Source organism: Cnephaeus nilssonii (genome assembly GCF_951640355.1).
Source record: "Cnephaeus nilssonii genome assembly, chromosome: 3".
Lineage (NCBI taxonomy): Eukaryota > Metazoa > Chordata > Mammalia > Chiroptera > Vespertilionidae > Cnephaeus > Cnephaeus nilssonii.
In genome coordinates this window covers 30,247,233-30,264,681 of record NC_137074.1, presented here as the reverse complement: position 1 = coordinate 30,264,681, position 17,449 = coordinate 30,247,233, and the positions used below count along the sequence as shown (strand labels likewise).

The 17,449-nt window shown below is 48.9% G+C and overlaps 1 protein-coding gene across 7 annotated transcripts in view; it reads left to right on the top strand.

The window, feature by feature from the left end:
• The first annotated feature begins 5,071 nt into the window (after positions 1-5,071).
• MECOM (MDS1 and EVI1 complex locus) overlaps positions 5,072-17,449 on the top strand; it is a 570,108-nt gene continuing 557,730 nt past the window's right edge. For 4 of the 7 annotated variants that reach the window (XM_079766620.1, XM_079766625.1, XM_079766623.1 and 1 more), the window contains exon 1: positions 5,073-5,425. In XM_079766620.1, the coding sequence (XP_079622746.1) occupies positions 5,389-5,425 (37 nt within the window). In that variant the 5' untranslated portion in view covers positions 5,073-5,388. Of the gene's footprint in view, positions 5,426-17,449 lie in introns of all 7 variants that reach the window. The other 3 variants (XM_079766626.1, XM_079766621.1, XM_079766622.1) reach the window with 3 other exon arrangements.

Here is a 17,449-nt window from a genome sequence, read left to right as displayed (position 1 = left end):
GTAGAGAAGGCAACTGGGCAGAAAACACGCGGCCGCCAACCCCCCGCCGCGCGCTCTCGCCGGAGCCGGCCGGCCTCCAGTGCGCCTCTCTCGGGCCGCGCGCGGCGGAGGCAGCGCGAGGATTTCGTAGGAAGAGGAGGCTGCCGGCCTGGGTACCACGGACCCCCGCGCCCGCGCGCCGCCCGCAGGGGCACCCGCGCTGCCAGCGCCCCCTGCGGCGGGCGGCGCTCCTTCCCCCGCGCCTCGCCGCAGACGAGCCAGCCCCCGCGCACTCTCCTCGCCGCTGTTTGAAGCGCGAATTTCACCGCTCGTTTCCCTTTTCAGAGCAAAGCACGTTTTGAAGTTAACACCTTCACGCAGCCACTGCTGCGGGGATGTGGGCACTTCCCCTCTGCGTATATGTGTTTTTCCAAGAATATCGGACTAAACGGACAGTCTTAACATTTATTAAAGCCTACGTGTCTGTCTGGAGGCTTATCGGGTTTGTCCAAACTCTTGTGTGTGTGTGTGTGTGTGTGTGTGTGTGTGTGTGTGTGTATGTGCGTGTGTGCGCGCGCCTGTCTGCACCCTCCTCTCGCCTGCCCAACCCCGCCCGTGCAGGGCGAAGTAGTCCTATATAGCGATGATAAATATCCCTGTTGATCACTTGATTGATTACCTCCCTGAAAGGTCACGCGGGCTCGCAGTAATTTCCTTTTGCCTAAGGCTCCCTTTTCACTTTTACTCCAGCACGACAGCTCCGAGTACACGGGATCTTTAGTTTGTATTTTAACCCCTCAGTGCAACCCCTCCCGAAAACAATGCAGACAAGAAAAATCGAATAAAATCAACTCGAGACCTTTTAGCTCACTCGCAGCCGCCCTCCCCATCTCGCCCCTTTCTTTCTTTTGGCCCCTGCCCCCTCCTACTCCGGCTCCCTCTCCCCCAACTCAGATGTATTCTGGACACTATTTAATAGATGAGGGTCTTGCAAGTAAATGCAGGCGTCCCTTGGGTCTGCATTTCATGTCTGTGGCGCTCTCTCTTTCTCTCCCGCGGACTAAAAATTCGGATTTAAACCACTAGACAAGCTATTAATTTAGCTAGACTACCCAGGGTCCTGAACCCAATTAATTTCTAATAATTATAGCCCAAGGGGGCTAGATAGATCTCCCTGCCTCTTTCTTTTATTGCCACTCCACGCCACCGGGGTCAGCGTATAATAATAAAGTGTATATTTTGAAAGCGATCTGAGAACAGTGAGTTATTGCAATGAATGAAAATTGTTTCCATTTTGGCTAATTGAGCTGGTGGCCGAAAGCTAGAGCTCAGAGACTAAATAAAGAGGACTGTTTCATTTCAACATGAAGAAACCCCTGCCTAGCTCTGGTCACCCAGCGAGAGTTTAATTTCTTAACAGCCAACCCGAAACCCAGCGTTTGGGTAAACAGCACTAATAATTGCATTACAATGATTAAATTAATCTTGCTGGTAGCCAGGAGAATATAGGTTTGCGACTGAATAGCCAAGATGTAAAAGTTCACTGCACAAAGACAATAGGCCGAGAAATACCTCCATAAAGAATTCAAACTTTCTTCCCAAGACACTGTGGGGTTGGTTCCATTATAATGCAAGGAAAGGGAGATTTCCTGTTGCGTGCAACGTACTGAAAGGTCGGTTCTTTGTCGTTTGTAGCCTTCACTCAAGACACGCAGTTGGGGAAGGGGTGAACTTGTCCTCTTCTTCAATGACTCATCTTCCTTCCAACTCCCACCTCGATTTCCCTGCTCTTGCCCAACAACAACAACCCCCCCCCCCAAAACCAGAAAGCAAAAAAAAGATGACAGTCATAAAACAAGCAAATCCACACAGCCCCTAAGCTCATCCACTTTCTAAGGGGCAGTGCTTCCCGGATGCCCGCTTCCGTGGAAGGGAACGCAATTAGGTTCTAGGACCCAGTCTACTGCACCCCCAGGAAACGAATTTCAGGAGGAGCGGGACAGGCGGGCAGTGGGGGGCGGGCGGCTCAGCCAAACTTGTCGGAGGCCTCTTTTTCTCTGGGGCCAGCGACAGCTTAGACGTCCGGTCCGTCGGGGGGTGTCGGGGAACCCCAGGGGCCGCTGAGCAGAAAGTCACCTGCTTGGGTCTCACGGCTGGGACTGGGGACAGGTGGAACTGACGGGGTCCAGGCACCTGGGAGTGGGGACCCGCCGGGGTTGGCACGCGGGGGCCGCCGCGCCGCCGCAGAGGCTGAGCGCAGTCCACGGCTGCTGGGCGTTTGCTCCATCAGGTTAAACACACTTGAACTAGCAACTTAGCTCTCTTAGGAACACTCGCTTAGGGGAGAAAGCAAATGAGAAAGAGGACGGGAGGAAGAAAAAAAAAAAAAAAAGGAAAAGAAACCCAGCTTTTAGGTTTGAAAATAAGAGTGATCAGATGGCGAATATTTTATTTAAACAACAACAAGAAGAAGAATGCCTTGTCTTTTCACAATGGCTTGGCCCGAGGGCACAGAGAAGTTTGTGTTTATTATTTCAGTTAGAAGAGGCTGGATTCACTCTTGTCCGGAAACTCTCGCAAAGACCAGGCAAAAGACCTGAAGTGACCGCCCCGCCAGGGGCTTTAGAAACCCGGGCGAGGAGGGTGCACCGGTTGCGTCCCACTCCCTGCACCCCAACCTCACCTCCCTGCCCTCCAGAAAAGTTTAAAATACGGGGATTTTTCTACGTGGGGACTTAGATGTACTTCGCTTTAGCCTTTCACAGCCCACCCAGTCCCTTTCATAGCCCCCACCCCACCCCTAGCCTGTCACGTGGGTTATAATTCCTCAGCAGAAGCAACTACTGCAGCTTCACATGTGGACTCTGTATTTAATCTTGGGTTTGGTTCCATGGTACCTTCGTTTCCTAGAAAATTCCCAGGAACTCCTCTTAACCCCTTTTCTGCAAGGGGACCCAGATATAGACTCCCCGTGGGATGAGATGAAAGGAATTAACGAGAGCAGTGGCCGGGGAGGTTGGTAGTGCCTTCTTTTTTATTTTTTATTTTTAAAGCTCCCCGGGTGAGAAAGTGAAATGTAATGTCCCAGCCAGAGTCTCCTCCTGTCCAGGGCACGCTTCGGTTTCTAGTGGACTCCACCTCCTCTCCTAGGAGCCAAGGCCCTCCAGGGTCTGACAGCTGGGAGGGGCCTGCTCCTCCTGCCTGACCCCTCTGTCCGCTGGCCTAGGTGAGGGTCCCCAGAGAGTCCCTTCCACTGCCCAGAAGCAGTTTCTACGAACTTCTTACCGATTAGCTTAGTGTGCTTCTCTCCCTAGAGATTTTCCTTCCTTTCTGCGGATCTCATCTCTCCCCTCCCCCTGCCCCAATTTCTCCTTTTCCCCTAAGGACACTCCCTGGTCAGAGGGAAGACACTCCAGCATCTAAACTGAGAGGAGTCAGCACATGCGCAGATCCCTGGGCGCCCACAGGCAGAATGTTCAAGTGGCTGGTGCTGCTGCACCCACCGATGTACCTGTATGCACAGGGTGCCAGGGACTGTAGGAGGGCGGGGGGGGGGGACCCCACCTGCCCCTTTAGTGCAGAAGGAATGACAGAGCTCTCCTGTGCCTGTGTGTGGACACCAGAGATGTCTCCTGTGGAAGCTGTTTTACTCCTGCTTTGTGTCATTCCTTCCTCTTCCCTTCCTCGCATTCCAATATCACTCCTCAGTCTCCCTTGGGACCCGTCCCTTGGTTCTCCAGGGACCTGTATCTTACAGCCAAATGCCCCCGGAATGACACAGCTCCGGAGAAAGAGAAATGGTGGACACTCTTCGCTGTGGCACATCCTTTGAATTTTGGTTTTCTGGAAGAAACTTATCTGTGAGCCATGGATGGGTGCCCTTTGGGGTGGAACCGTGCTGTTTGCTCACTTACAACCCCAGTCCTAGTTTTGACAATAAATAACAACAGGTACAACTGGGCATTCTCAGTGATCTCCCCTCCCCTCCCCTGACTTCGCCAGACTCACGACCAGGACCTGTTTTTTCTTTTCCCGTTTCTTTACCTTGAACATCAAGGATGTATTGTTGTAGTACAGAGACCGAAAAGATGGTAATTTTCTTTTATGGTGTCTGGCCGGATTTGCAACAGATATTAATGGGGGACATAAATAGCTCATGGAAGGTACTGAACAAAACTGTTTAATGCAAGGAGGTTGTACCAAGAGAAAAACCTAGACGTAGCTGGAACGGAGTCTACCTTGAACATTTCTGCTACCCACTTCCTTGGCAAATCCTGTAATAAAAGCAAATTTCGACAATGTATTTTTTTTAAGGGTGGGAGATAGACTTCCCCACCTCCTTCTTCTTAGGACCCCGGAGGTTGTGGGTTTAAGCGAATGAGTGAAAATGGCAGGCTGGCTGAGCGGCAGCGCGAGGCGCGGGGGCAGCGGCGAGGGAGGCCGGAAGGTGACAGCCGACCTCAGGGAAGGCAGGAGGTCTTGGATATCAAATGCCCGGAGCCTGCCCGGACCTCGGATTCCAAGGCGAAAATGACTACTTGGTGGGAATAGGCCACCGAAATGGTCTAAGGGTGACGACAAGCATTGCCATTATCCCTAAAATCGAGAAGAAACAGTTATTCCTTCTGTTTTCAACTCTGAAAGCAGAAGCCGCAATAGCTCCAGGAGCAGGAGCGGCGGCAGCATCCGATTTCCCGAAGTTCAGGAGGAATCTCACTTTCTCCCGGGTCATTCTTCGAGAGCCCGGTCCTGCGAGCTCCTTACTAAGGGAACGATTCAAAAAGTCCTCCTCCACCCCGCCTCCTGGGTACGGACGGTATAGAAAATATCCTGCAATCTATGGTGGGAAAAAACAGGAATAATAATGATAGAGGCTTATTGGTCCTTCCAACACGAAATCAATACTCTGCCCGAGTCTTTTCATTCCTTTCTTGGGGGGTGGAGGGGCGAAGTGTCTGCTCCCCTCCGGCTCCCCGCGCTCTGCTCCCCCGCCCCCGCCGCCCTCCCCGCGGCTCCCTTTCTCCGCCTCCTCGGCGATTGCCATCTGACAAGATCTCCAAATCAAAGTGATAAATCGCTCCAAACTTTTTTTTGCGGCGCTGAGATGTTGGAGGGGCGTCTAGCGCGCATGTGCGAAGGTGTCCAAACTGACAATGCAGGAGAGATAGCGAGTGTGGATTGAGAGAAAGGGAGAGAGGGAGGGGAGAGAGTGAAAGAGGGAAGAACCGAGTGTGTGTGTGTGTGTGTGTGTGTGTGTGTGTGTAGAGAGGAAGAGGAGAGAGAGAGTGTGTGTGTGAGAGAGAGAGAGAGTGAGAGAGAGAAGAGGGAGGGAGAGGAGAGCAAAAGAAGGAAAAGATCCAAGAAAAAAAAACCCCAACCACACACCAGCGGCTGCAGACTGGGCACAGCATGAGATCCAAAGGCAGGGCAAGGAAACTGGCCACAAGTAGGTGCAATATCCCTTTTCTATTGGCTTTTCCCCTCCTCTGCCATCTTGCATATCTGTCTCCAGCGCTCCGGGGAGTGAGCGCGGGGCTGCCGCTCGCTCCGGGGGCCCCGGGTGGAAGGGCGGGCGCAGCGGCAGCCTCAGCAACCTGCCGGCCCCAGCCTCCGCGCCCCGCCGGCCCGCGCTCTCGCTCTTGGTTTGGGCGCCAGAGGAGCCCGGCAGCCCTCAGACTCGCGCACGGACCAGCTGTGGCAACCCCGGGGGGTGGGGTGGGGTGGGGGCAGCAAAGACTGGGGGTGGGAGGGAGGAGAGAGTGCGCGAGAGCGAGCGGGAAGGGGTGGGGTGGCGGTGTTGGTGGGGGGGAGAGAGAGATGAGAGAGTCTCCCCCTCCCCTTCCCCCAGGCGGAGGAGAGTTGCCCTCTGGCCAACCAGCTAGTCCCGGGTGTGGGAGGGGAGCGGGAGGAGGGTGGGTTGGGGCGGGGGGGGGGGGGTAGGAAGGGAGAATTTTTGGTCCTCGGTTGTTTCTGGGGTTTGGGTGGGTGGCAGGCTCCGAGGGAGCGCCGGCGGCCGGCGGCGGTGGTGGAGTTGGGAAAAGTTGCGCGGCGGCCGCTGGAAGTTGCGCGGGCTGGCGGGCTGCGCCGAAGTGCGGCTGCGGTAGTGGGCGCTGTGCGCTCGGCTGAGCTCTGCGGCGTGGTGGGAGGACCGGGGTGGGGAGTGGGGGAGGCGGGGGTGGGGGCTGTAGTCGCGGGGTGTGTGTGGGCGCACAGGCAGAGCAGAGTTACCCGCTCCGCCGAGCCGTGGGCAGGTGGGGAGCGAAGAGGCCCCGCCAGCGCGTGGAAAGCGGGGCGTGGAGGGCGCGCAGCCAGCGGCGGCGGCCGCCGAGGAGAAGGGGGCCGAAAGGGCGCGCTCCGCGGCCCCGGAGCTTAAAGCTGGCGGGGCGCCGAGTGACCCCCAGGGGGCGGGCTGCCGGGACTGGGGGCCGCGGAGAAGGCGCGGCAGAGCCTCCCGCTCTCCAGGATGCAGCCGGGCTCCCGGCTCGCTAACCCTCCCCGGCGCCCCCTGCCTGCTCGGCGCGGAGCGGCCTGGGACGCGCGGGGTGAGGGCCGCCGGGTTCCGAGCGGGGGCGGCGGGACCCCATCCCCCCACGCTTCTCGCACAAGTGTTGGGTGACTTTGTCTGGCTTTGCCCGAGGAGCCCACACTGTCTCCTATGGCACGAGCGTCAACCGGGACTGTAGGCATCGGGACGGGGCTTGTTTACATGTTTCTACCTCGAGTCTAAGGGCACTCGGCGGTACCCAGACCCGGAGCGACCCGGAGCAATCCGGAGCGGTCCAAAGTGCTCCTCCGAGAGGTGTCAGCACGTGGGGCTTGGAGCAGCCTCGGGAGAGGACAGGCCGCCGTTCGCTTTCCCACTCGCAGAAAACAGAACTCTAATTGTTCTGCCTCGAGCCTAGAAAGAGCAGAGGTGGGGAGGGGGTGGGATGCTTCTCCCCAGGCAAACCCCTCGTCTCTCTCTCTCTCTCCCCCTCCCTCCCTCGCATATTAAAACCAAGTATGTCCCAAACCCGGCAGCCCCTGGTGTCCCCGCAGCAGCCGCGCGAAAGGAAGCCTCCGGTCCGGCTCGGCCGGCTGGGTTTCGGTGGCGGGGCGAGCGCGCGGTCCTGCCCGGAGAGATGCTGTCGCTGCAGGCGCTGGTCCAGGGCTCCATCCAGTCCTCACCCAAGCATCCCCCCCACTCCCCAGAACGGTTCCTTTCGCCCCGGTCTCAGGGATCCACCTAAACACAGGGCGGTGTGGGTCACCAGCCCATCTGTTTCTCTTTTGGATCTTGTTCATTTCCCTGAGCGGCGACAGTGTCAAAGCGCGCCGGTGCAACTCCTGCTTTTCCTGTTTGCTTCTAAATGAGGCCGATGTCTTTATTTTCATGTGGGGAGGAATGAATGTACCTATGCTTGCGGGCCTGGGGACTTCAGTTGCGACTAAAGGTTAGAAGTGTGTGTATGTGTGTGTGTGTGATTGGGGGCGGAGGAGGGGATAATACGGGAGGAGAGGGGCGGGGGGGGGGGGGGGGGGGGGGGAGTCTGTTCCAACCAAGTGTAAGTTGTGAAATGAAAGCCGAAGGCTTCGCGCTCCTCATGCCGGGTATCCGCTGAAGTGAAAGCAGAACGCAAAAACCCTTCGCATTTTTTTGTGAGCAACTTTTTCAACTGTTTTAATTGCCAGGCTGTATGCTGTCATATTATAAAATATCCCCGCACGCCCAGCCCACGCAACATCCAGAAAACAAGCCCCTTCTCCGGTCTGGTGATAGTTGCCATCCATCCAGGGGGAGGGCCGTTTATTTTGTGTCTTAGTGCCTCTAAGGATGCCGCTGCCGCTGCCGCTTTCTGCGAACTAGATGGGAACTCCACAAACTTTGCTTGCTGAGCCCCAGGTTCCCCCCTCGCGCGGTTCCAGCTGTTGTCACCACAGCTGCCTTTCTCAGACAGAAGTACTAGTTTATGCAACTCAGTCACAATCTGGGCAATAAAGGAAACCATATTAAAACGATGCAATTTTTTTTTTTTGGTGTGTTATGAAGCGCTAGCAACTTCCCCCCCCCCCACCCCCGCGTAATGCGCGAGTTTCCAAGCACATGGTGGTGACCCCTGCCGTGCAATCCAACGAAAACTTTGCCGCTCTGTCTGCACCGGTTTCTTTCTCTCTCTGGGTTAGGAAGAGGCTGTGTGACCAGCGTACTTTAAAAAGCAAACCTGCCTTGCTCTGTTGCGGGGAAATGAACATTGCAATGGAAGCAAATCACCTAGACACAGTTGTTTTCTCCATTGCCTGCTATTCTTTTTGTCTTTTGTAAATTTCCTTGGCGGCCAAGTCCCGTCAGGCTTCCATACAGGATCCCATGGACCTAGCCCAGGGGCCACAGACCCTGAAAGTCCCCACTGAACTCAAACCCAGAATGAATGCACAGCCCATTTTCCCATTTTTTATATGGCTTTTAAAAAACACAATAGTTTAAACCTATAAATTCGTTGCAATCATTTGGGAGGGATAGACCGTTTAATTAAAAAATAAAGAAGGGAAAAGCAAGGAGATTGACGTGTGTACTGCCTCAAGCCCTGGGCTTTCATGCCCATCTTCAAGAAAAGGAAAATAAAAGCCAAGCCCAGGATTGCAGTTCCCGGCGTCTCCCAGCGTTTTCTTGGACAGTGAGGATGGCACCTGGGCGATGCTAGAAATGCCAGTTGCAGCTGTTTTTCTCCTGATGATGGGAAAGAAGCGAGGCTGGGTCTGCTCAGCTTGTCCAGAGCTCGAAACAGCGAAGGAACCCCCCCACCCCATTTCCCTAAAGTGATACCCGCAGGGTTTCAATTACAGCAATGAACGCATTTGCAACGAGTCAACCCCCCTTAGCTACCAGCACCTCAGAAGTCTCGTAAAGACGCAGAAGGTGACAGGGGCACTTGTTACTTGTACACTTGATCTCTGTTTAAAAAGAGGTTTTTGAAGTAGGGAAGGTAGAGGACGGCCGTTTTAGCAGCCCCATACCTAAGAGAAAAAAAGGGAAACGCTCACCCAAGTTCCAGCCTGCGCTCCTCCTGTGCCTACCTACGTAGGTTTCCCCTCATTCAAAACAAAACAAAACGAACAACAAACAAACAGACAAAAACCAGCCCTGCAGGCGAAAACACAGAGCTTTGTTAAAAAACCCATCTTGGCTTACTTCGTACTGCTTTTGGGGAGGAAAAACACTGGCCTGAGGGAGGCAGCGGCCCCTTCGAGGAAGGCGGCTGACTTGCCATCACTTGACCATTACCTTGGCGTAGGGCTTCTTTATTGCATTTGGCACTTGGAGTGTAGTCTTTCTGCAGCATTTCTATGTTTCGCCAAAAAAAAAAAAATCTGTGTTTAAGGGAAGGTTAATAACGCTTTTCATTCCCCCTCATCCTCAACCCTGTGGAAGGGGACGGTTCGTTAGCAGCAGAGGCAGGCAGGGTGGAAAGAAAAGCTCCTTTTTGGGGTTTCTGTTTGTGGGGGCCGACGCGTCGCAGGTCTTGGCGACGGGGTGGGTGCCCGCGAGGGTGCCTTTGGCGGGGTAGCTCGGCTCTCAGGGCTTTCTGAGCGGAGGCCTCTCCCTGCCACCCGGGCCTCCTCCGCCCGACCACATTCAACACGTAGGTCGCTTATCAAATAGAACGGAACACGCCATTCCACGACATTTTTGCTTCCTTCTTTTTTTTTGGTAAAAGTCGAAGGTGGTAACTCTATGAAGCAGTTTCCCTTTAAACATCTGTCGTTTGGAATTTATTTCATTTCAGTTCGGGAAGCTGGGGCCAGGTAATCCGAGGCTGCAGAGGAGGCTGCAGATGTGGCCTGATGCAGGAAGGCCACAGCTGGGGACACCTGGCTCCATTGTCCCGGGGCAAGGAGAGGGCAAGGAGGGCAAGAGAGCGCGGGCCCAGCTCAGTGCCCACCGTCCCTGCGCCCCCTCCTCTTTGTCGCTGCTGGAAGCCGGCCCTGAAGTGGAGAAACTTGACTTGTCATCTCCTGGCCAAGGGCTCTTACTCTGTTCCCAAGGTACTCAGTGCCTGGCAGAGCCCTGTTCCCAAGAGCTGGGCACACCCTCCCACCCCTCATCTCAGAGCCGCCTGGTTCGAGGAAGTGGGCCCCGATGGGGAGTGGGGGTAGAACTGGGGAGGCCCTAGTGCCTAGGGAGGCAGAGCCTGGCCCCCAAGCTGGGGCCAGAACTCTTCATCCCTCTCCACTCTCAGAGGTGCTGCGTGCCTGGCAAGCTGCTTCCCCCAGAGCGGTTTGCATGGACGGTGTACACACACATGCACACACACACACACACACACACACACACACACACACTCACACATCCAGGGTTCAGAAACCCACTCCAGTGAGGAGGGCGGGCACACCTCAGGGATTCACCGTCCCCAGCAGGGCAGCCCCCCGCCTCCCCCCCCCCCCCAGTCTTGTTTGGCAAGGGGGTAGAGGCTGGAGAAAAGATGGGGAGACGGCCACACCAGGAGGATGTCAGGCACATTTTCCCAGGGGGGTGGTGAACTCGTCCTCGGCCCGAAGCTGCCGTTCTAGGCACTTTCTAAAACGGTCTGTGGGGTCTGCTTTTCTTTTCCGCTGGACTGCCTAGTATGAGCCATTAGTTCCCTCCCCACGCCGTTTGCTACGGTCTTCTTTCTAAAATTAGATCCTCCCCCCCCCCTTCCCACTCTTCTGGCCTTCGGAATTTACCAGGGAATTCTCAAGGAAATTGGCTGTGTAGTGAGAACAAGTGTGAGGAAGAGGATACAAAGAGATAAACGGCACAGAAAACAAGAGAGGGGGAAAGGAAGAGACAAACTGTGCTTCTCTGAGACCCCCGGCTCGCACACAGATTGGTATTATTTTCCCCCCTCAGTAAATGAAAAAAGTATAATCCTTGTTAATTACCTTTGCTTACATGCCATACAAGAAACTTCAGAGTTGTTTCTACATAAGGAAGAAACTGTTTACAAAACTCTTTCAAAAGTGTGACATATTGCTCTAGTTCAGCACTAAAAAGCTAAACACACTTGCCCTCCTTTGAAGTGCCCTGGCTAGGGCAGCTTATTTGAGTGCGGTTCAGATATTGCTGTGGGTATAACTAATGGCCTCTACCTATTTAGCTCAAGTGGGAGGAGAGAAAGGCCTGAATTCCTTGTCCAATGGGTCCCTCTGGAGACTGAGTTCTGGCTCCTGGCCAGTTCTGTACAATGTCAACATTGAATATTTGAATTCCCAGACTCTCTTTAACAAGTTTCTAAATAAATAAACTCATTGTGTGTCTGTGTTTAAAATTATTTCACCTTTCATAAAAGCTACAGCATCTTATTACATTGGCCTTGCAAGTTGATTTTTTTAAAAAAAAATAAACAAACAAACAGAGCTTAAAGCATTTTAGTAGGCAAACCTTTACAATCTGTGTGCTTTGCAAAAACATTCTCTCCTGTGACTGGGTTGGTGCTATTTAGAGGGATCTTGGGCTGGTCTGTGTGATGTGAGAGTGAGTTATAATAAAAACCAAGCTAAATTCAGAAAGTCAGTGAAATATTAATCACATCTAAAGGGAGGCCTGATTGTGTAACTGTAGTGCCTTAGGTCACGTGACAGTTTTGCCTGCCATGTCCTATAGGGGACAGAGAGCTTCACTGATGTGTCTTAAGTAGATATCTATAGACTCCCCCAGTCCATAGGTATTGGTAGATGTAGCCTTCTGTCCAGATTGAGTTTTGTTTCGGGCATTTTTTTTTTCTTTATCTGTGTCTGTCTTTGTAAGTTGGAAGGGGTAGCTACGCAGATGTTATTCTCATATTTCAGTTTGGTTTTGAAAAGGACCACATGAATCCTGTTTTTACTAATCTCTCAGCATTTGAACATCCACGGCATTTTAATGCAGATAGGAACATACTTGTTCTAAGAAGTACACACAATTTAAAAAAAAAAAAAGGCAAGTTCTAGTCCTCTTGAAAGTGTGGACCCCATCTGGAGTTGTTAGGAAAGAAAGTGGAATTCACTCTAATTTATGTGTATAAAGTACAACATTATTAAAAAGAATGGGATTTGAAAGGGTACATAGCAAAACCCATAATGTTTAGCTGGTAATGTGGAGAGCTCAAAGCCAAGAAAAAAAAATACCACCAACCCATGCAAACCCTAAAATAGATTACAATGACCTCAGCCATTTTCATTTTCAAAAATAATAGCCATGATTAAAATGGGGGAGTGTTTTACTTGGAACCATACTCTTCTGCATTATTATAAAAGCTGTTTTGTGGTTAAAGAACTGTTTCATTATAGAAAAAAAGCAATTGAATTTTTAATCAAATTCCTTACTCTTCAAAAGCTTTCATTCTTGAATTACTTCTTATTTTGATTTTAATTATTATTCTTATTCATTAGCAAACTTTTTTTTGGCTTGTATATCAGCCAAATCCTTGACTGCTAACTTTTATAACAATGATAAAGGAGAGATTTGATTTGGAAAAGAGATTTTACTAATTCCCTTAGCAGACACCTGCTTAGGGGTCACTAACTATATAACCTTAACTCTTAACCTGTTCAAGAACAAGCCTAAAGGAATTAATTTTGTGTGTTGGGGTTGTTCAGGTTATGGCATTTATGCAAGTCATTGTACATACCACTGTTCTTGGGCTGCTCTGAGGGTTAAACAGGGTAAATGTATGCAAAGTATTTAAGACACAAGTGAACACCCAATAAATTTTAGTCACTTCTCTTCTGATATATCAGTTAGTTTTTCTGTAGAGAAATCTTTTAGACATTATTATCCTTCCTGTATTGTTTTTACCCAGTTCATTTTTAGAAGTATTTGCATGCATAGAGTAAGCATTTTGCATGTCTTCTCCACGAATCATTGCCCTTAAGATAAAGGAAAGCCATATCTAAAATTTGGGTTCATAAAAAGGGTCTATACCAAGCCAAAATAGGCAATACATTTGTTCTGCAAACTTGAGAATCTTGGGGTGAGTGGGCACTGTATATGTAAAGTGATTGAGATTTCAACTTTGCTCCACAGATTTTGATACTGTAGGCACACAGCCTAAAGTTAGTCTTGCATACACTCCAGTTGTCATTAGATCATGATCCATTGTGTATGGAAATTTTGCTTTTAATGGAATGAGTTTTGTAAGTCACTTTACTATCCTAGCTGAGTTGCTTTTCTCTAAAAGAGGGAACTGAACTGGAGTAGAGCTTGTAAACTCAAAAGCTTACAGGAACTGGCAGGTACAATGTATGATTAGGAAAGGTGGGTATAAGCACTAAACTCTTATTTTTTTTAAAACATCTTTTAAAAAACTGTTTTTATTGATTTCAGAGAGAGGAAGGGAGAGGGAGAGAGAGAGAGAAACACCAGTGATGAGAGAGAATCATTGACTGGTGCCTCCTGCACGCCCCCTACTGGGATTGAGCCCACTACCTGGGCATCTGACCTGACCGGGAATCTAACAGTGATGTCCTGGTTCATGGGTCCATGCTCAACCACTGAGTCACACTGGCTGGGCTAAACTCTTATTTTTATTAAAAATTTTGTCATCCAGCCTTTGTATTCCAGAACAAGAGGGAGTAGTGGGGATTGGCAGACTGTGAGTTCGAGACTTCTCTAAAAGTCACAGCTGCTTCTCAGGCCCGGTTCACGGCTACCATTTGGGCAAGGGGGCCCAGGGCTGCTGGGTCTTCCACTTTTTATCTGGATTGTTCTGTGTATTTTTTCTGCTTTAAAATGTTGGCGCAATTTAAAAGACAACACACAACATTCTGCAGGCCTAACCGAACACCTCTGTCTGTCATGTATAGTTCGTGGACCCTGGGCTTGAACTGTCTAGATTAGATGATATCCAAGTGTCCTTTAAAGTCCCAACATTTTACGATAGCCACAAGCCTTCCTGAATATTACCTTGTATTTTTAAGATCTATATCTTCCTCCTCTACCTCAAAGTTTGTGTGTGTGTGTGTGCGTGTGTGTGTGTTTTGATAGGTGGAAGTACTTATTACAGAATCTGATATCTAGCCATTTAGCTGGAAAAAAAATCTTTCACGGCCATGTTTTGTCTTTCTTTCCTTCCATGCCGCTTCATCATTAATTGGTTTAAGAAAATAAACTGAAACACTCACTCCCCCTTCACATAGCCACTGGACACCATTCTTTCTTATTTGTTATTCAACCCCATTCTTTGATTTGTGGGCTGGGGGTTGGGCAGTAAATCATTAGGAGACAGTTTTCTGTGGTTTTCCACAGTGGGAGAAGAAGTCGTTTGGCTACTGTGGGTATAACAGAGGAAGAGTTCATCGTACCCCCTAGGAGGGTCCAAATGTCCTGTCCTGTACATCTGTTCCTGAAGAACTCAACTGATTTTTAAGACATAAATCTAAGATGGAGAAAGTAGTTTTTAAGGGATAAATCTATTAATTGACAAAAATGACTTTCCTTGCAACAGGGTTATATATGTTCAGGGAACATTTGAATATAAACATACATTGTTCTGTTTACTATCATGAGTTTTATTTCTAGCAGAAATGGTAGGTAAATAAGAGGAAAAATTAAGTCCTGAGGACTAAAAGGGCAGGGTATGGTGACGGAATACCAATACAATGCACACTTCCAATAAAGTTGGAAATCAGAGCTTGCTTTGTAATATCTAAATCAGTGTTATAGTCAAGGGACTGGTCAATAAATACTTGTTACTATTGGTTAACATTGTTGGAAAAATCATCAGATCATTCAATGCTTTTAGAGGAGGATTTAGAGTAGTGATGAGCCATGCTTATATGGGTTATCAATGGATTATCAGACAGCTAGCTTGCAATTTTTACACCTGATGTTGAAGCCCAAATTCCTTAGCTTGGTCTTTGGGGGCCTCCTACTCTTGAATTAGAAAAATGTGGTGATTCTGAGCCCAGGTTATGAGTTGAATTTGCTTGTGTTTGAATCTTGGCTCCACCAACTGCTAGCTGGGTGAAAGGAATACAAGCCACTTAATCTTTCTGTGCCTCCGTTTTCTTACTAATAGACTGAAGATACTTACCTCATGTGAGCATTTGATAAACTAGTGTCTTAAATATAGTAAGAGTTGAACGCATGCCCATTATTTTGTTTCTGTCTTTCAACTTTTGGCCACAATATTGTCATAATCTGTAGATATACCCATCTGTACTTTGACCATCAACATCTAACTCCTTTAAGATGTAGTTGAAACCCTTCCTTTTTCATGGGGTTCATCCTCATTACTCCTGGAGTCATGGTTTCTCTGTCTTTTCATTTCAATAGCATGGAATAATTTTTACCTACCATCATTTTGACATTTTATTGTAAGTTCCTTGAATATCTATCTATCTATCTATCTATCTATCTATCTATCTATCTATCTATCTATCTAATTTTTCTAGCTAAACTGTAAAACTCCCAGAGAGCCCACTTTTATATAGTGCCTGGTTCTATGCTTTGCATATGGCAGATACCAGTACAATTAGGTGATGGTGGTTACTGATGGGCTTAGGTGGATTATGTGAACCCTTTCAATTTCTCCGCCTGTAAAACCTGTGACGTCAGGTAATGTCAGCACTAGAACTCTGGGATACCTGACACTTTCATTGCATACGAAATCCACAACTGGCCTATTTTGACAGTGATAAACCACCGGGAAAGCACATTTGGGAAGTAGAGTATTATTCCTAATTTTCACCAGTAATGTTCCTCATTTTGCCAGTACAGATATAACCCATGGCTTCTCCCTTAAGTTGTAAATTGTTATTGATCTAGACTTGATCTTAAGGTTTATGGAAACTGGGACCTGACGCTGCAGACTGTTGGTGGAGTCGAGGTAGAGATGGTGGAACAGTTGGTGCACTCATGTACTTCCTAGGAATTTGGGATTAGTCAGCTTCACAAAAGTCATCAGAAGCCAAGGTTTACATAAATTTTAAGCCCACTTTAGGCCATATTAATATATCATAGCAACACTAATTTTGCTGTATGTTTTAATGTACATTGATAATGAAAGGCTATTTTAAACAATTTAAGGCTGACAGATAATGATGCTGCATTGAATCTTGTTTCACTGATTAAATGAACTCTACTTACATAACGGGGACACCTTAATTCAAATGCAACTATGACTTCTTCCTCCCCTCACATCCCCACACCCCATTCTTTACTCCATAACTCCCACTCCACCCCACCTCACCCATTTCATACATCTCTCATCATTTTGGAGAAAACAGGGCTATTTGTGCCTTGGACAACTGTTCTCAAGCCCTGAACGATTGCAGGGTTTCATTGCCCATTAAGAGTTTTCTTCCCCCACGACCAGCCTGGTGTGACTTTTTATCCTGCTCTTAAGGCATTGGGGACCTCTTTACATGAGGCCAGACTAACAACCACAGCTTTTATACTTTGGTGTTGATTATAGACTTTGCCTTTGGCAGGAGCTATGAAATTAAGTAGTAATAAAAGGTCTCATGATAAAACAGTAACAACAATGAATGGAAGGATGGAACAACTATCTTGGTTTGTGACCTTCTTTTGGGTTTCAGACACCTGAAAGAATCTGATGAAAAATAGGGAGCCCCTGTCCGAGAAATGCCAATACGCATAAAAATGTTCATGCAGTTTCAGTGGTTCATGGACTGAATTCCAGCATTGGTGTTATAGGCATTCACACGTGTGCTCAGCCTTGATTCACCCTCATATATTATTTATATAATGTCTTAAAGTCTTTATCAGTCTTTTTCATTATCTTAGAAACATGATTTTTTTCTCATTACAAAATGTATACACACTTGTTCTAACAATGTAAAGACGGCAAGAATTATCACATAGAAGACAAAAGTTCTTTGCAGTCCATCCTCTTTTGTCGCACACTGCCTGCAGATGATCACTGTTCGTCGTTTATCTAAAGTCCTGCAGATTTCCCCTGTGCACCTATTATTTAAAAATATATATTTTTATTGATTTCAGAGATGGAAAGGGAGAGAGAGATAGAAATATCAATGATGAGAGAGAATCATTGATTGGCTGCTACTGCACTAGCCCGCAACCCGGGCATGTGCCCTGACCAGGACTCTAACTGTGAGCTCCTGGTGCATGGGTTGATGCTCAACCACTGAGACACACGGGCCAGGCCCCATGCATCTATTAGCTCATACATATATATAGCTTTATATCGTTTCTCAGCTACTTGCTTTTTTCTTTTTTAAAAAGCTAATAATATACCTCAGACAAACCCCCCCCTCCCCCCGCCCAGTCAGTACAAAACAATCTTACCCATTCTTTTAAAAAAGGCAGTAAGTTTTCCATTGTTTGGATGTAACATCTTATTGAAGCACCCCCTATGCATGACATTTGGGTCCTTTCCAGTTTTCAGAACAGAACAGACGGAGAAGTTCCCCAAACCAGGACGCTAAAGGAAAATGAAAGTGAAGTGTACAATTAAAGGAAGCTCATAGTTCAGGGTGAAGTGTGCTG